Below are 20,453 nucleotides of genomic sequence, written 5' to 3'. Positions count from 1 at the left end.
TTTTACATTTATATCTCCCTCAGTACTGTAAAGCCCTGCTTACTTTTTAGAGTTTCTGTACAAAGCCTTTTTTTAAGTGGAGCTTGGAGATTATTAATTTTGTGTGTGTGTTCACATTCAGCAGAGACGTGTGGAATACACACACTAAGGAGTATCTATGACAGTGTTGTGCTTTTATGTGTCATGCCATTGTAAGTATGCCAAAAATGCTGCTGGTGACTTAACCCTACCTAAACCTAAGCCTAGGTAACCTTACCTAAACCTGCACAGATACAGCAGTTAATGCTTTTCTCCAGTTGGCAGAGCAGCATAAAATCACAGTCTTTACTCCTGTCCTCGATCTGAGAATTTACTTAGAACTCTGCAGGCTAAAATTTTGCTTCACATGGGGCAAGGCTATTGTGCAGGAAAATGCTATTTTACCAGTTTGTCAGCTAAGATCCGAGACCTGAAGAGGGATGGTGGCTCTGCCTCTGCTGTGAGGCTGCTACTCCTTTTGGCTTCCCATCTGCTGCCGTGCCCGTAATCACTGACAGCATGCGATATGGCCCAGTGGCTTGCATGTGTGCATTTCCTTCCCAAGGAAGGGGAAGGTGCAGAGGGATGGTGGTTCGAACAGTATGGTTTTGCCCCGGTGCACAGCTGGAGCACTGCCAGGGCACATCTGGACTCGGACCTTGCCTCTGGCCCACCCATTTGCCTGCAGCCCAAGTGACTCCAGCCACAGAAAATAACATTGCTGGAACTGAGAAAGTAACCCTCATGCTGAGTGACCAACAAGTACAGTTGGTCTAACGCCCTTGTGGCAGGGAAGGAAGAATCCTGCTAGTTTGGCACTGGGTTAAGGTTTCTGCCCTTTAAACTCTTGTGATGTCTTTCTAAAGGCTGAAAATTGGAACAATATGATGCTGTAAATTGCTGATCATAAAACAAGATGGAGATTGATGTGCAGCTACACGCTGTGTCCAAAGCTGCGGTCCAAATCACTGATTCGCCTTGTTGGGCCAAAGTGTCAATGGATTTATGTGGTAGGAAAATCCAGTGAACAACCAAAGCATTTAAAAACAAGCCAACAAATTTGAAGCATTTGGGAGCAGCAGCTGATGCTCAGAGATATAGCACGCGATTTCTATAATGATAAAAATATATTTAATTTTGTTTATTTAAACCAGCCTATGTTTTGCTATGAGGATTAATCATCTGGGTCACACAATAGCATACTAAATGTCACACATTGAATCACATCTTCTGTGATACTGTTATGAATATTCTGGATGAGCTCCACAGCTGTAGAAAGAAGTACTTCATGCCTTGCTAGCTGTAGAGCAAACACACTCTTGCAGCTTCATTTTGTATTCAGTAGCTCTACAAAACAGCAAAGGCAGCATGCAAAATGAGAAGGAATACTAGTGAAGCTCAGCTGCTGATCTTTCAACAATTCAACTGCAAAAACTAGGAGGCCTGAAAGAAGGCGTTAAAGTACAAGTATCAGCAGAAATATTAACCTACCTTAAGAGAATTACACCTGATCACATAGGTTTTTAGTAAGTTTTGCTTGCCTGAAGCAGCAACAACAGCGCATAATGTTTCCTGCTGAAGATAGGTCCCCATTTCTCCTGCAATATGAGTCAAGGAGAAAATAAAATTTGTTTCCCAACTGCTGGAATACAGCACTGAGCTGGCAGAGCAAGGCAAAGTGGAGAAGCTGAAAGATGGGTATAGTTTATGTCTGAGGCTACTTGAGTGGCCTGGCAGGTCTGTGACCGGGGAGTAGGGCGGCACAAAGTAGTTCAACAGCACCTTCATAACCTCCCTTTAGGCCAGCAGTGGACTCGGCCTCTTTGAAGTCCAAAGGTCAAGATGGATCTGAATAGTATGGGGTTGAATTTTTTATGGTGGGTTTTTTCCCCTTAAAGAAAAGCTGCTGTTTCTATCATCTTACCTCTGTTAAAGCAAATACGTAAGGGGGAGGCGATGGATGGACAGGACAGAAACCTATGAAAAAATACAGATTTGTCTTCAGAGAGGATTTTGGATGAAAACAGTTAAAGCAGAGAGAGGCACTAGATGAAGTCATTCTGTTTCAAGCCAGTGGACTGCCTTTACTGGACCCTGATTGAAACTAGTCAGTTGGCAGGAAAGACTAATGCATATTGATGGCGTACTCCCCTTAGTGTGTATAACCACATGCCCTGGGAAGTCCTGCACACAGCTTTGGTGTGCTACAGCACCTGAACTTGGGTGGAAAGACAGTGTTGTGAGGAGTAAGGGCTTCAGGTGCATCATCCAGCTGGAGATACTTTAAGGTCTTCTTGTGTTTTGAATATATATGATTCAAGAATCCCTTCTCTAATGAAGTCAGTAGACGTGATTTAAAACAGATATTTATCTCTGTGCCCTGTGAATTCAAAGTGCTTGTTACTCAGAAATCCCCATTTGGTGAGGCTAGCACTCGCACCTGCTTAGCAGCAGGTACAAATACTTAGCAGAGGGACAAAGCAATAGAAAATCAATCCCAAAAATGCTTAAATACCCACAGTACTGCTGAAGGGAGAACATTGTGTAGCCCTTAGGACACATATACTGTGATACAGCAAATGCAGTCTCTGACTTTGACCAGAAACACGCTTTGATTACATTTAATTTCTTCTGGCAGGACATGCCAGTTTCTAACTTTAAATGCAGGAATTGTGGACAGCTACAGTGTGTCTGTCTCCTTCCTGTAAAAGAAGCACTGGAGAGAAACAAGGCTGTTTCTCCTTTCTTGTAACACAAGGCTGCCATTTTTTCAAACTGAAAGCAAGTGATATCAAATTATTTGGATTTCCTGACAAAAGCTGCATGAACACAACACCTTTAATAAAAATAGATAGTTCTCCTCAATGCTAGTCTGTTCTTTTCCCCATGATCATAGGAGTCCCTGCTTTCTCTTTTCAGCTAGAGAACATCTTTATTATCCCTGCAGACAGTGAATAACAAAACGTTCATTTGAACTACATATTTTTGGCAATAAGACTTGAGGAAAGAATAGGGATTAAAAAAATCAGAGATGTCAGGAACAAGTTCTGCCTATGAATACACATAGTTCATAGTTCTCAGTTCCTTCTTTGGTTGCAATGGGGACAGGTGTCTCTGAATTTTAAACAACCAAATTATGTTTGTCATTCAACTGTATTGCTTTTGCATGCTTTCCTGTTCTTTCCCTCCTTTCTTAGCATATGTAGATCTGGGCTGTTTCTGCCATATTGGCCCAGCAATGGAGTAACATTGAGCAGATACATAGTTCAGTAAAATATGTTGTGTCATTGAAACAAAATTAAGAATGGCTAGATTATTGAAAGTAGATACATTTTAAAGAACATTTGTATTGAAATTCAATAGTCTTCCATTAAATGCTCATCTGAATAACAATACTTACACTCTATTCCCCTGCCTGTCTTTGCACATTAGTTACATATGTGTGTGCAAACATGCACACACACATACACACGCAACTATATATACATGTACAAACACACATATCTATAAATATGTGTGTAAAACAGGTTTGCTATGCAGGTGGAATTTGGTATATTGCGTGTGCATGCACACAGCTGATCATTTGTGAGTGTATGAATGACGTGGGGCAGGAAGGTACTGGGGAGAAAGGGAGGGAAAGGTACAAAGTATTTCAGGCAAAGGAAAGGCTGCCCAGTATAAAAATTTTGTGAACTGCTGGTATTGATAATGAAGACTGAATGACTTAAGTGTATTATGAGTTTTTTCATTTCATACTTAGACATATTATACCTGTTTATCTTAAATATCTAACATACGACAACTTCGTAAAGCCAGTTTAATAAAGGAGTGCTCTAGTGACTCCTAAGTGTTCCCATATTTGCAAGATCTGAGTTTCAGGAAGGCAGGGTTTTGACAGATGAAGTGAAACAATTTTTTCAATATAATTCAGATAATCGGTTCTCCACAAAAAAGGAAATATAACTCTTTAGCAGTTGGCAGCAGTTACATAAATAAATACAACAATTTATGGAAATATGGTGGCATCTGCAATAATGAAAGTTAGGCATGAGAATAACCAGAGATGCTGCCTCAAATGACAGTGTAAAAGGAAACTTACAAGACTGCAACAGGAAATTGTTTATCAAAACGAATTTAGATTGATTTTCATGATTAAAATTACCTGCTGAAACTTATGTTCAATAAATTAGGAAGTACTTAATGAATGTTGTATTCCATTGGGAATTATTGGCAATTAACACATGAAAAGATGAAACATGAGATTCATATTAAGATGTGGAGGGAGGCAAATGAGACTGCCCTGATATAGGAGTTTTCATCTCTGGGTGGCTTCATCAAGTGTCTGATCTTGTTTGTTTTGGCAGCTTTGGATAAAATGTTTCAAATTTTGAGAATTAGACAGAAAATGGCATTTGGACAAGTGAAGACTGACAGAAAGCTCATTAAAATGGATGGCAGTTTGCCTATCAATTTCAGTGAGCTCTAAACCATGACCTCTGTGGAAGAATGCTTGGTTCAATCTCTTGTGAAAAATTTGGCAGATATCTGGCAGATAACTGTTGAGTTTTTTCTATATGCACATACAAGTTTGATTCTGCTCAGTTGAATTCAATGGCATTACTCTTAAGGGCTGAAAGGTTAAGCATAAGCTTATGTGCATCTGTGGATTACGGATGCTATAATTCCGTTCACTGTAAAGAGCAGTGTTTAAAGTGAAAGGGGAAATAGTTCTCATCTTGGTGAGACATATAATGGGAGAAATCATTATTGCACGTCAATCAACAGGAGTGCTGCATGCCACCAACTTCACTTGGGATATGATTTTGTTTTCCCTTTCATACATGCACAGATAAGTTGCCAAATGCAAGAGAAGGCAAGTTACATCCATTGTTCTCTTGAAAAAAAACTTCTGAGAAAAAGATATCAAAACATTACTTATACGTGGTCTTTCTTTAGTGTCAGAAAAAGTCTACTTCATCCAGAAACTGTTGACCTACATTTTATTAGAAAATGCAGATTTGATACTGAAATAAGTCTCTTCTAAACCAAATAAAAAGTGCCATTCATCATTCCATAAACGTCTCTTTTTCTGGCTTGATCAAAAGACCATAAAATCAATGGAAAGACTCAACCTTTAGTGCCAGGTATTGCCATATGACTTGCAAGCCCATTGTTTTTCCAGAAGAGAGAACCAAGTTTTAGTACTTGTTGCTTGGTTACAGCCCCTCCAAACCTCTTGGAATTCATGGGTTTATAACATCTTAGAAAACCAGACATATAGTTTTCACTTAAATTATTTATGCAGCTGGTTGTTGATTCCTTTTTTGTGTGGTAACCCTGATGCAATGTTTCACTAACTCTGGTCTTGCACTATCCAAGGCTTTATTCTGCTGTACTTACCTTTTCCCTGTGAATGTTCTCCAAGTCTTACCAGTGGGAATCAACTAGTTTACTGGAATCCTAAATGGGCAGGACAAAAAGAAATTTGTTGCCTAGGTAACTCAGCAAACTTTATGCAAGTGTGGCTGCTTATCTGCTGAAGCACAGATGAGCCTATATGCGATTAACATTGTGTTCCTTTTCAAGTGCTTCCTATGAGTATCCATGCAGATTATAGTAATGAAATATTCATCCAACATGAATGCCATAGATTCCTGGATGTAGTTAAACCAGGTAAGATCTATATAGAGATTAACTTTCTGCTGTTGCTGTAATGTCATTAAGTTTTTAGATCTAATTTTACTGGTGGTATTAACCTAATGGTTCGATATCACCAATAAGTATCAAGCTAACACTAAGTAAGACTTTTACGTAAAGAACATGAAATTACATCAGTAAACTGATTTTTACAAGCCGCTGTATCCCTGAATCAGAAAAGTGTTATAATAGAAAAGTGTTATTTAAGTATTTGTTATCAGTGATTAACATAATGTCAGTAATAAACTCAGCCATTTAAATGCATAGACCTTGAAGCCAGATTGTTCATCTGGTCTGATCTTAACGAAGTCAGTTTCTGTGAATCCTGTATGAATACTGACCCTGTTCACAATTTTTGCTGTTGACTACCACAGCACCAGGATTTCATGGTTTGAGCATTTCATTTTTTTCTGTATAAAAGTGGGAGGGACAGTATTATCTCCTTTCTCCTGTTCTTTGCTGTCTGCTCTGTTCAATTAGACTACAAACTCTCTGGAGCAAACTATTTTACTGGCTTTCTGTGGTGGTCTCTTACGGCCTACAGCAGTCATAATCATTTGAATTGTTTCCATCATTAATCAGATCTCAGGATGAGGCATTTTCTGCCCAATTCATACATCACGTACCTGTAGGACATGCAGGGAAGCATCTGATCGGTCAAATGTGGATGGGAGAAGCACATGGTTGAGACTGCTGCCCACCCTGTATTTGCCCTGCTCAGCCATTTCAAAGACAAAATTACTGGTCAAAATTGGGTAAAGTGGGAAAAACTATTTCTTTCTTGCAGGAGTGAGGCATGCTGCTGAATTTCTTGGCAGAAGCACATTTTTGTGGGCAGGTTGTAAAGATCTGAAAAAAAGTGTTTATAATGGAAAGGGCGACACCATCTTAAATATGTCATTTTGCTGAAATAGCACATAGACAATTTTTAATATGTTTTCTGGGGAATGCATTTGCCATAGAAGATCTGAAGCCCATTAGGTTGTGATGTGAACAAGTACATTTCATTTTATATACAGAGGAAAAAGGGTAGGTAGGAAGGCCCCAAGTTACAGTCTCATTTAATTTAGAAACAAATATATTAATAATTTTTTAGCATTTATCTCTATATTTTCTCAAAGATATGCTCAAGTGAGCTGATGAAACTCTTAATAACCTGTCCTCTGCCCACCCTGTAATAAACTCAGTTCGTACCACCTAAGGTTTTAGTGATACCTCTGTGGAATGACTACTTTGTTAAATTTCAGGCAACGGTCTGACTACTCATCATTGGGAACCACAAAAAACCTTTACGTGGGAGCTGAAAATTTCTGACAAACATTATGCTCCTGTACTGTAGTGACACACTGAAGTTTGCCAGCAGAATTTCTAAGAGAATGTTTTTGAGACTTCAGTCACTGTTGGGGAAGGCACATGCCTTTCTATACAGAAAGATTTTATAATGATCAGCCTTTTTAAAGACCAAGAAGAAGAGAAAGAAGAAGTCTGAAGAAAAGGGAGGATAGGGAATAACTCTTCTGTGAGGAAACTGAAAGGTAGGAATTCTGAACCACAGAGATTTGTGGCTATATGGTATCCCTGGGCAGAGGGGTTTATTGTGTACTTTTTGCCACATTGGTCTTAATGTATTTATCCTGTCTTCTTTCAGTATGGAGCCTAGGAACTCGAGTGAAGAAAGATCTGTGCCTGTAATGTGGGAGATGCAGATCAATAGGGCATGATTGACTGCTCTGTTATAAACTTACACAGCACAGCACTGAAATTTGGTTCCCATAACTACTGTTAAGAGTTTAAAAGCTATCTGTAAACTTGAGCTGGGACTAGCCAATGCCCATATCAACACTGGGCTGCTGCAATTCCATCAGTGGCACACTGCCAATGTCTACACTTTGTCTGAGTGAACCAAGCAAACATTCTGTCAAACACATTTTGAAGTGAATAGCTTCACTAGACTTATTTTCAGAACGTATAGCTTTAATGTTTTAAGAAAAATATGATATAGAAGTAGACGCAAAACTGACCTGTCAGTTCCCACCAAGAGAAGAGTCTCTTGTTTTCATTCTCAGATGCAAACTCAAAGAAGAAAGCCTGGAAGATTGTTTATAAAATGACTGAGCACATTCCAATGAGGCAAGGGCATTGAACAGAGTGAAGAGATGCTCATGAAGAACATTCAAGAACGTTACATAAAAGATGAGACTCTTTAAGTATCTAGTTTCCTGTCATCCAAAGTTCTTGGATAAATTAATAAGGCATTTAACAGCTATTAATGAAGCAGAGAATCTCTTATGCAAAGAAAAAATAAACTTCAAGTGGGCAAAACTGTGAAAGCAATTCCGAAAAGTGAAGTCGCTGGAGTGAGCACACCAGGATTCATCTGGATGATCATGTATCTTGCTACAGGTATCACCAGCCTATCTTTAGAACACCTTCTGGAAAGACAGTTCATTGATACGAGCTAGATCAGCACAGGAATTTGTTTGATGTGCTTAAGAGATTGGTAACAATAGCTCCTAACGTGACTGGACTGCGTTGCGAGGTGACAGTGTTTCCTTGGAGACAGTGAATCCATACAGCCCCAGCCAGGATCCTTGCGGGTTACCTCTCTTCAGAGGATGTAGAACTACCTCTCTATGCAGGGGCAAAGATGGGAAGATAAGCTTTGACTGTAGACAAATAGCCTTATGCAAGATGTGAGGATTTTATGCAACAGCAAGACATGTCTGAAAGGTAGGAGGGTGAAAGAAGAGAAGTAACTGTAGTCATTGCACAGCTGGCTTGACATGCTTTGACAACAAAGATAGTGTTACAGGATTGAGTATCTTTTTAAAATGTGCCAACCTGTATTGCTGATGGAGATTGTTGTGTAGTGAAAACAAAAAGAAAAATGTTTTTTCTCTTGGTGTCATTGGCTGATTACTGAAAGACAGAAGGTGTCTCAACAAAACTGTATGATTTGTTGTAAAAATGCATGAAAGGCACGTTGATTGAGATGTGGAATTTGTATCCTTTCAAGTTAGATCCATGAAGAGCTGCATGGGATGTTAGTTAATGTGCTAGGAATGTATAATTATGGTGATAAGACCTAATTATGTTAATTATGTCTTTTTGGGGAGCAATTTTATGATGCATAAAGCAAGATAATTGATGATACAGCTAACAGCAAGGATGAATTGTAACCATAACTTACAGGTGTGTTTGTCAGCAAATTATGCTCAAAAGAACTGCTTCAAAATGTTGCATAATGTCTCATAATACTCCTATAAAAAAATAATTGAAAGGTAATAGAGCATGGAAACACTATGTCCAAGTCCTCTACTATTCTAAGTTCAGAGAGTTCTCATAACAAATGTTTGCATACAACCAACAGCTGCTACATAGCAGTAAATTATGTGCATTTTGAACAAAGCGCAGCCTGAATTCTGAGTATGCTATCTTTTAAATACCTATACAAATTGCGTTTGTAAGTTAACCCTGCAGTTCATTGTTGTTGATCAGCTTTGGCATGTGCAATTGACTGAGACAACATAAATAACTGGGGGTTTGTAATGTGCAAGCAAACAGCTATTTGTGCAAGTGATTTGGACAGATCCGTAAGCAGCTCTCTTAGAGCCTGTGCAAACTCAGCAGCTCTGACCTAGATCTAAGAACTCTTTGCTTTGGGAGGATTTATCACCCTTTTCTTTGTTTTTTGGTTTTGTTGGATTTTTGTTTTTTCTTAAAGATGATCTTAAAATACGCTAGATTTGGTTCTTTTCCTTTAGACTGGTCCATGTTTTTCACTTCATAGTAGCAGGACTGAAGGAGCTTGGAGCACCTTGCTGTTCAATAGCAATCTGACCAGACTTTCCTGGGGATCAGCTACACAGGAGCACAGGCCTTTCCATCGTACATGTTCTGGGATTTGGTGGGATGTGAAGCTGTAGTAAGCACCACAGGAGTTCTGACTTTGAATATGTGAAGAGGTGGTATAAATAGCCCTACTACTTGTTCCCAAATCTTTTATCAAGGGCGTTTCAGATCTACGGGGAAAGCAGCCATGGTTCATTGAAAGCTAAGCATGCTCAAGGCTGCTGATTCATGAAAAGCAGCTCAGAATAAGAGTACTGGAGGCTAGACCAGACCCCAAAACTGCTCAAAATACTGGGACAAACGCCTTTCAAATCCTGCTTGCAAGGGTTTGCTTATAACCTGCTTTAACTTTAATCCTCTTCCACCAAGCTTTCCATTTGCCATTTGCTGTGAGGCAAAGCTGAACCTGTGCTGGAGAGTCGAAGATGTTTGTTTTTCAAGGCTGCTGGTTATAGTAGGAGAGAGGAGTCTTTTGACTGACAGTCTTTGTTTAACAGTCAAATATCTAAAACAATACACAGGAGGAATGTTTTTCACTCAGAATATCTTTCACTGGTGTAGTTTCAGAAGTAGCTCAACTATAGCTCTTCAAAGTATTTCATGGGCTTTTAATATATTCTACACCGAAAGTCAGCTGGACTCAAATGTACTTGCACTGCAGTTAGGAAATTTACAGCATTTTGTTGCCTATGAAAATTTTGCCAAGATGTTGGTGGGAGGAGAAGTAGACCCATTTCACGGACACACAACTGACTGACATCTTGATAAAGTGTGACTTTTATCAGTGAACTCTGTAGGAGTGTATGATTTTCCAAGATACGGCCTAATATCTCATAAATCATGTTTTGAAAAATGCAGTAGCTGTTCTGTACTCGTTCCTTCCAGTTTACAAAATATGTCAGCTGCTTAATTCCCCACTGGGGCTTCCACTGAGGAAAATGCATGAAATACACTGGGTTAGTCAGGAGCCTTTCGCTTACCCCCGCAGTCTGTGCTACCTCTATTCAGCTCATATGCAGCAGCTCTAGATTTCAAGGCGCTAGCCAAGAATTGCTTTGTACAATTTCTTCTTAAGTTCATTTAATTATTTAGATGAAATGGCTATTTTCTATATTTCAGTGATGCTACATGGAATAGAATGATTTCCCTGAGCTTTTTTGATGTGATCAGAAATCGTCCTATTTCGAAGCACACTTTAGGCAGTGGAATCCTAAGTGGAATCCTCCTCGTAAAACTTCAGATGCCCTTGAGTCCACCCTCAGGAAAGCCTGTGGGCTCCCCATGTAGGCAGTGTGGACTGCAGTTAACTCCAGCTGAAAATAATAGGCATCGAGGCTGGGTTGAGTCTCTACTGGCTGTAGAGAATGCCAAGAAAATTTGCTAGGTCTGGCTTCCCAGCTAGGTGGGAGAAATCCTACTTTAGGTGGGGGGGTTAGATGTTTAATGTTCATTTGAGTATTCTGAAATTTTGTACATGCATTTGATATCAGTGGCAAAGCTGTGGCTATGATACAAACAACTAGACTTGAGGGCCAGCCTCAGAAAACAGAAGTTGGTCACACACAAGATTTTTGCCCCTTACCATTTTACGTTTTCTTTCCAAACCTCTTTCTTAAAATATAGTCAAGTATCTCCACTGAACAGACATCATAGGTATGCTCCCCCACCCCAAAAAGAGAGAATGGAGGAATGGTATTGCCACAGAGGGTTTCCATTAGTGAAATTAATTCCTCTCTCATAAGAATTTAAGTCTATGATTTATGATAACCACCGATTTCTCACTGCAGGCAAAGTGAGAGGAAATGACTCAGCCTGGACAGACGTCATGAATCTAATTTTTTTCCCCTTAATGCCTGATATAATCTAGTGTGCTGCTCCCAGAGGTGTCATTGGAGATTCATATCCAGCCAAAGGGCCTCACAATCAAGGCAGAAAATTTTGTTACTTTCACGTATTGTGTGATCTGTAATTGTTTGGAATTGCATCCTGCCTCGTTCATTGCCATAGCTTTTGCATCAATTTTGCAGCGAAATAGTAAGGAAAACAAAGCAAGGGAGAGAAAAGTGGTGTTGAGCTTGCTCCTTCAGAAAAATCTTCTGTGACATAATGTTAGGGTCCAGCTGGTGCTTATTAAACTCGGGCAGTTTAGAGATGAAAAATGCTTCCTTCTGTCACTCTTTCCAACAGAAATCTCACTACCCACCTGATTGGAGAAGTCTTATCTATCACATATTGATTCTGGAACTGTATGTTTTATTTTCTATCACCAATACAGAATTTTTTGAGTGGGTTTCTGTCAAAAGAGGAGAATAGATATCATGTTAAATGGTTCAGCTAAAATGTTTGATCCCATATTTCAAGGGACTAGGAGTGTATGTATGCATGTCTTAGCAGAGGAGGTAGTATCTAGCTGAGAGGAAGGTAGGCTTTGAAAAGTCTTGCAGTTGTAAGCAGTCATTTGAATACATCCTAATGAGTTGTTTCCAAAACTGAGAAGAATAACGGATTTTTTTTTAATATAAAAGAATTTTTACATATTTCTCTGATATGACCTCATTTAACATACAAAGAAGCAGAAGCAAAACAAATACCAAGATAGGGCTAAGCAAGAGTTCTCCGAGGTGGGTTTTTTTCCATTTTTTCTTTGTATTGGCCAAATGTAAATCCTCTTTTCACAGAGTTGCTGTGTGTGTGAATGTCTACTGATCTGTAGCAGCACACACATGAAAAAATGGTCTGTTTGCCTCAAGATAACCTCTAAAAATGCCTAAGTAAATGTTATTTTCAAAAATGCTGAGCTTTCTCAGCTTCCCTTAAATTACCTATGGTTTGTTGTGGCTGGTTTGATCCCAGTAAAAAAAAAACCCAAACATAAAGCATGAAGGGAGGAGTAGTTCCCTATGTTAATACTGCTCTGTGTAGTCTGTGTGCACTTTCAGACAAAAGCTAGGAAAGATGTAATAATGGGGTTTGCTGGTGCTTAAAAGAGGCAAGGCAATCTTTGTAAGGTCAACAGTATATGTGTCTTCATGATTATTTGCCAATAATCTGTAATTGTACGTTTTAACTGATGTTCTATTTAGCTTGTCAGTTACACTCAATATGAAACTTTCATTACCATCCTCACTAGACCATTTTAAAAATGCATTTTTATTCTCCGTTTCTGCTCCTGACTATAATTGTTTTAATGATGCTTACTGACAGCTGATATTTTCTGGCAAGCTCTCACCAAGCTTATACAGTGAAAGTTAAATTATAGTTCTGTGTGCACATACTTACTAAATTAAAAAAAAAAAAAAAAAAGTATTCCTTGGTAAATTTCTAAATTGCAGCTGTCAATCTGCAAATTATTCAATCTCTCTGATGCACAATTGAAGAAATAGCATCATTTGGGGTATATAAAATATACTTTTGAAGGTGTTCTTAGGCAATGCAGTAGCAAAGCACACATGCACGTGAATTCAAGGCTCTATTGAACAAAGTTTAGCTTTTCTCTGGAGCCTTGATATTCTACTAAAACATACTCAAGGGATTAAAATAGATATGCAATTGAAGTATCTTTTCATACGACCTGGACCCATAAAAGCAGGGCTATACAGGATAGAAAGGGACATATGCTATTGAACAAGTTCAGTTCTTCATTTTCTCCAAAACTGTTTTTCTAACAAACTGCCAGTAAGTTCCCCTTTCTAACATGTGGACATATCTGTGAAAGGCTTGCAAGTGTAAGCAAATGGTGCTGAGGTGAGACGTCCCACTAAGGGACTAGAGGGGATTACCTATGATTTGACTGCAGGATCATGTGGCTTGTTGTCTGGTGTTAAGTCCTACCCCTTGCTACCCTGTATTTTCTGTTGTTATAGTTTGCATTTCTCTGAACAGAATTGATTACTGGTTTAACATCTCCTCTCTAGTTCCTCAGGTCTGACTACAAGCAATCAAAATTTCTGTAAATCCTATTCATCCTGCTGCTCCTTCCTAAGTGATGCACACACTGTTCCACTGGTTTTATCACAAAACAGCGGAATCATCAGGCAGAACTGTGGTTCTGGGCTACCTTCCCCAGTAAGTGTTTGGCTTACCAGTCTGATTACAGGTTTATAAAAGAGAGACACTGACAAAGAGTAACTAAGGCAGAAATCTCCTCCTCAGCTTTGAAGCTGATTGTTTTCCCTCCTTTTATCTTCCAAAGCTAGGTCAGATTATAAATAAGATTATATGATACGGTGTCAGCAGTGGCAAGGGATTTGACTCAGCCTTTGAGCACCATGCACTGAACTGGGTGCAACGGGTAAGTATATAGTAAGTTCTGAAAAGGCTGTGTGTAAGGTATGAAAGGTGACAATACAGATATCCTGCAAGAAGATCCCTCTCCAATATTTGAGCCAATTCATAGAAGTAAACCAGAATGGGCTTTGGTAAACTACACCTACACTGCGAATTCCCCCAGCATTTACCAGCTCCTGGATGTGGCTCTCACTGGAAGGTGCAGAGTCAGAGGTGCATGCTCTAACTCTCCTCACCTCTTAACTCCATCATCATGGTTTCCAGTGCAAGAAATACTGGAAGTTCAAGCAAATGTCAAGCTGCATTGCACCGAGGTGTTCCCCCACCGTAGGCAATCACGGTGCCGTGTCTGTTGGGCATGACTCCAACCACACCTGCTCTACACACTACAGGCAGCGTTAGAGACTTTGTTCCTTGCGCACTCCTGGGAAACTGATGCCCAGGAGGTTATAGAACATGTTTTAGTGGAAAAGCAAAATGGACAGAAACCTCATATTCTCAAATGCAGTGGCAGCTTTTCTATATTTAGGTTTAGTGCCTCACTTCTGCTCAGGATAAATTGTATGTAAGCTTGTCCAGGAATGTGTTTACATGCATATGCATACACAAATGCATGCTGTTTTATCCTTGCTTCCATACATAATTTTGCTATTCAGCAGATGGTATTAAGGCAGAAGACATTGTAAACATGTATGAATATTATTTTTACCACAGTAAGGCAAGAAATATGAGAAAATACAATGCCAGAAACTGAAAAACTCAAATGTTTCCTTTATGACTTTACTGTGCCTTTTTTAAGCTTCCTTCTGATTCCTTCAAGTATCTCGGCTGGTGTGACATAGAAGAACATGAGGTTCAAGGAAATCAGCTCCGTTGTCCCCGAGTGAGAGAAGGTAAAGATCATAAAGACATATTCACATTTAAGCCTTAACTCTATCTACTCAAACATTATATCCTTAAATATTACGAGCTTAAATCATGGGGTTTGGTATTGTTTTGAAAAGGGGCAGGATTCTATCCCATATTGTACATGCTTACTTTTTTTAACCACCAGGAAAATACCCTTCATAATTTTGAAAATGGAGGAAAAAGCCAAAAGTACAATTTGTGAATTTTTAGGAGTAACATGGTGTTGATTACTTTTCTCAAAAGTTCATTAATACTTAATTACTGTTCAGAATACAGTAGCCATATGCCAAACAAGAAACTGAGTGTGAAATCCAGTCCTGCAAACAGTGGCACATGTGTTTTATTTTAAGACCGAGTTGGTCCAATTACAATCTGTAGACACACTCAAAAATACAGAATGAAAGGTGGATTTCAAAATCCAGTGTTTGCATCTTTGGGACTAAGCAGTGGAAAAAATCCACACTGTCCTTGCTTTAGTTAGAAATTTAAAGATGTCCATAGTTCTGAGAATTTCAGTAGGCTTTAAACTTTGTCTTCAGCGTGTGTCATTTTTACTTCAAATGAGGGTTTGAGTATGGCCATTGATCCCAGTTGCATTTGTTGTCAGTGATCTGAAAGTTACAAACATATCCCTTTCTCAGGATAATTAAAGGATAAGTACATAACTGTTACATAAACTTATAGCATGTGAAAGAATATATAGACATGGTATTTTAGAATTCATATGCTTATGCTCGACTGTTTAGAAAAACCTTTTATTCTGAGCTGTAGAAGAAATGTCTTTTACTAACCACATCATCACGACCTTAGGTTGCTTGCTGAATTATGAACCCAGAAATGATAGAAAAATCTTCACATTAGTTTACATCTTAGAAGCCTGGAAACCTACACACCTATAATATTATATATACTTCTTCATTTCAGGTATCTTCCCAGACATATAGATAATATTTCAGCAAGCAACTAAATGCCAGTTCCATATCACATCCATTACTGTAAATCTTTTTTTCTGACTAGGGCCCTCAGAAGAAGAGCTATTTTTCAGAGGAGAAGAACATACTTTGAAAAAAAGAAAACAAGTAACTGACACAGAGAAGTGGCAGAAGAAACTGCAAGAGAACTGGGAAAACTGTGCTGTAAAACTTTCTCATTAATATTTTGTACTGCAGTAGTAAATAAGCCAAATAATAATGTGTTGGCTGCTTGTCGCATTTAGCAGGTTTAAAGCTCCAGTTGGCCCCTTGACATTGTAAAACAGAAGGTTTTTTCAAGCTGGAAGAAACACTGGAATATACTATTATTTAGGTTATGACCCAAAAGAATGAAAAAAAAAAGAATGTTTTTGCAGGGCTTCATTTGCGCTGGGGCATATGCGAACTAGTGACATTCTTTGCCTGCTTAGTGCCTTCCTCAAAAATTGATGATAAATGAACGCTTAGAGAATGGACCAGTCTCATTTCAGCTCTTTCACTCTCTCCTCATACCAGCCTGTGCAGCTCTTTTGGCTGGAGGTACTACATTATTGATGGTTTCGATCAGCAGTAAGTTACGACCTCCCTAAGATCACGGAGGAAGCCAGGTAGTAACTTCATCTAACACTGAGATCCTGTTCTCTGGATCACGCCTCTCCCTATGCATAAACATATGATACGAACTGGGGAATATTGATAGCTGGCTGCTGCCCAGCACTTTTTTTCCAGAGAAGTTTAGAAACCAAACCAATAAGCCACAATCACTTAGTGCTGTTTTCTCCACCCGGAGCACACACACTGGCATCCCCACTCAAAGAGGGAAGAGGGTCTGGACAGTAAGATTCATATGCTTAAGTGGTGGTTTCTTTCTTCTTTACTTTCAAAGAATTATGCAGTGCATCACTAAGATTCTAGTGTGAATTTGGCAAATGGCACTACCATATTGTTATAAAAGCACCATGATAAAATAGATTAATCTTTTAACCAATTCTGACACTGAAGATATTTAATGATAAAGTTATTAGAAAGCAACAAAAAAAAAAGTGATTGATCTTATTTTTTTCCTTTCCCAGGAGTTGAACCTTTCGTTTCAGGACCTCGGTGACCATTATCAGGTGGAAAAATTCAAAAGGATTCTTCAAAGATTAATTCGGGTAGAAAAACTTTGGTTGGTGGACAATTCTTTGACAGACCTAGGTGCCATAAGGTTGCCAAGGTAGGCAAAATGTCTTGTTTCTATTTTTATGCAATATAATATCATAGAAATCGAAATTATTATTTACTTAAGTAATAGCTGGAGCAGACTCTTAAGAACTGCAAAAATATAATATTTTGGGGGGTTATTATGTTGAGAATCCATCACTATATTGCTATTCTGAGTTTATGTCATCCCCAAGTTGAAAATATTCCGCAAGGCCACGTGATGTCCCCTCTATTCCTGGTGCATAATTAATGAGCCTCATCAAGTTAAGTGAATTTGTGCTGAAATGGAAAGTTATTGAACACTGAAGGAATCTGTGTGAAGAGGTGGTAGAACATAAACCAAGTGTGACCATAACAACTATATTTTTATAATCCATCTATTGCTACTATGTTGTCATTTGTCTAGGTATATAGAAAGTTGTAATCTTGAGAACAGGAATAATGATGTATCCGTTGTACAATATAATCCAAGCTGACAGTATAAAATGTAGAGATCTGATCTTGCAGTCCATGGCAAAAACAGCACAAATGTAAAACTAGTGTGAAAGCAGGTCTTGAGGAATCAAATTCTTGTATCTCATTGGAAGCCCTAAGTTGCCATGACTTTGATTACGTGAAGAGCCATCCCTGTGTTGGTTTACAAGGTGTATACTATTACAGATGTGATCAGTGATGTCATATGCTTTGTACTTTACAGATGCAGAGAACTAAATGTCAATAAAAACCACTTTACATCCTTCAAACAGCTGCCAAAGATACCTCAGATTCAGCACTTATCACTTGCTGAAAATAACATCATGACACTAAGTGGACTAACAGACTTCAGACACACTCCACTGGAATCCCTTATACTCAAGAGGAATCCTTGTGAATTTCAAGAAGGATACAGACAATGGTAAGTCTTACCATCTCATAGCCAACAAAATTTGATCAACATGAAGAAATGTTTGTGAGAGAGTTCAAAAGGAATAGGTTCTCAAATACAGCAAGCTCTCCCAAGCAATCTTTTTATATTCACATAGTCTCAACTATGGTAAATACTCCAGCAACATGGGGTAGTGAGCCAGTATCTGACAATAGCCACAAAATATTCACAAACTGTTTAGGAGGTTTTCTGATCCCATGACTGGCAGTTCTTGAACTGAACTAAGTCCGTGGATCCAGTTTAGAGACAGAGCAGATAAATTAGATTCTCTTTTATTAATAGAAACTACCTATTACTCAAGCTCTCTTCAGTCTCCTTGCATCCCTCATCTCTTCCAAAGGAAGTCTAAATTGCATTACATGTCAGAGATGGAATCAGAAGGATGTGTTGAAAGATGGGAGCTAAAGCAAGAGAAAATGAAGTTACCTTCATTTGATGTTTTCTGGACTCTGCTCTCTGTGGCAGCGCTGTGAAAGCTGCACTGGTTGAGTCCCCACTCGGGGTAGGTATATGTTGCAGGCAATGCAGTGTAGTGTAGACTTGACAGAGCTGCCTTGGACACTGGAAAAAAAAATCAAATCCGAGAGAGAGTAGAAAATTCAGGGGAAGATAATTCATTCTAAGTCTCACGCATGTTTTGACACTCACACCCCTATTCCATTCTTCCCCCGTTGCTTTGACTCCGAAACCCTGTTGCCAGGAAAAAAAAAAAGATGCACACAGGTCAGAAAGGAGGACGAAGTGTGTTCCTTCTGAACTCCAGAAATCTGCGTGCTTGCATGTTTTCCCTGGCTACAGAGAGTCATGTCAGCCATCTACAGAAGGCATTGTTGATATTTTTGAGATAAACTTTACAGCATGTGTCTCAGGAGTCATCTCTTCCTGGAAGGAGAAATAAAAAGAAGTTTAAAAGAAAATGTTAAATGAAAACCTCTCTGGGTTTCCAGTATGGTTTTTCCTTCAGTCTAATAGGCACCCCTATGACAGTGTGATGGCGATGCTTGTGCTTTCCAAAGGTAGATGGGCAGGTATCAAGTTGAAAGTTAAAAAGAAAATTAAAAATGATGGATCTCACATTTTATTTTCACATTAAAAGGTCCAGGAGAACAATAGATGAAAGGCAATTTTAAATAATTACTAATTATGTTTCTGCTCCCAATCTTACCAGTTCTTAAGGCAGTTGAATATTGGTATTACACTGGTATTACTTTCACTGCCCAGGTTGGAAGACAGAATGAATCATTTGCAAGCACAGATAAACCCGAGTTAGATGCTGAGATTGAGCACTGGAGTCCACACTCACCTCAGAAGGCACAGAAGCAAACACCGTAGCATGTGGTTTAACACCCTGTGCGATGCTTGTGGAGGGGCTGGGGCTCTACCAAACTCTTCTGAGGAGCAAAACAGCAGTCTTCATGGCTGAGGTTAGAGGTAGTGAGTAGTGATGTGCTTTTTAAAAGGGACAGCGGATTAGGAGGTAGAGCCATTCATCTTGGTTTGGCATCATGCTCACAAAACAGGGACTTCTTTGGGAGAAACAGAAGTGCAAAAAGGTTTGCAGAGAGCCCAGTTTCCCTGTCACAGAAGGGTAAAACTTGAGTTGCGCTTCTTGCAATCTGCATCTTTTCAGCAGTCTAGGAAATTCAGTCTAGGCTAACAGTGTGTCCTCTCTTTTGCATTAGACTGGTTTGGTTCTAATCCAAACCAAATGTGTGGTGCTTTACTGAGTCTGAGGATATAAAACTCGTGCAACGGAGTGAAACCTGATTTTTTTTTTTATTAGCTCTTTATTAGATAAATTCTGCAAGAAATGTCAAATATGTTTGAATCTACTGTTTGGTTTTTATCAGTGTCTATTTTGTTCTCAACATTTCCCAAGATTATGTATCTCAATTTCTATTTTTCTTTTGTCTCTTTTTAAGTGTATTCTCCAGTTTGCCAAATCTGAAAATGCTGGATGGTATCCCAAAACTGCCAGAGGACTGTTCACCCCGAGTTACCAGGTTTTTTTTCAAAATCTGTACTATACTCTAGCACTGTATTTTTGTAGGATCACAACCATGCTAGAACCACCTCACAAAAGAACAAGAAATCCTGTGTACGGAAGTTACTATTTCTTTGTGATCAAAGAGATAATGAGGCAGAAATATGATTTTTTGAATGTGTTTGTGGTACCACAGACTTGAATTAAGTATGGATAAATTATATGTAAATAAGACATAATATGTATACTGAGTGTCATGAGTTTAGTGTATTAAAAATATTGGGTGAATTTCTTGTCCAGGAACTCTGTGTAGACAAAACTTTGCAGTTATTGACTCCAATTGCATTTACTTAAAGTATGTCCAAGTTCAGACCACATGCTCACGGTGGGAAATGGTACAGGGATTAACATCCAGGCTGAGGTGAAAAGGGAAAAAAACATCAGCAATTGAATAAAAGAACATGCTGTGCAGTTTCTCTCTTTATGTCCTACCAATGTCATAGTGCTCTTTAATGTGCTTTCTAGATGGGAAGGGCAGAGCCACCCCAATCATTTTATCCTTAAAAATTAAAAATAAATGCAAAAAAGTCCTTGCTTGGGAGTTTGG

The 20,453-nt window shown here is 38.9% G+C and overlaps 1 protein-coding gene across 1 annotated transcript; it reads left to right on the top strand.

The window, feature by feature from the left end:
• The first annotated feature begins 10,705 nt into the window (after positions 1–10,705).
• On the top strand, positions 10,706–19,996 carry LOC102046486 (uncharacterized). Its single transcript, XM_055723865.1, has 7 exons — positions 10,706–10,850; positions 13,490–13,632; positions 14,654–14,747; positions 15,781–15,899; positions 16,808–16,950; positions 17,635–17,832; positions 19,785–19,996. The coding sequence occupies exons 1-7, from the start codon at positions 10,706–10,708 to the stop codon at positions 19,894–19,896; spliced, it is 954 nt and encodes a 317-aa protein (XP_055579840.1). The 3' UTR covers positions 19,897–19,996.
• Positions 19,997–20,453: the final 457 nt, after the last annotated feature.

Source organism: Falco cherrug, chromosome 11 (assembly GCF_023634085.1).
Source record: "Falco cherrug isolate bFalChe1 chromosome 11, bFalChe1.pri, whole genome shotgun sequence".
Classification (NCBI taxonomy): Eukaryota; Metazoa; Chordata; class Aves; order Falconiformes; family Falconidae; genus Falco; species Falco cherrug.
The sequence above is the reverse complement of the archived record's forward strand: the minus strand, read 5'-3'. Positions and strand labels throughout refer to the sequence as shown.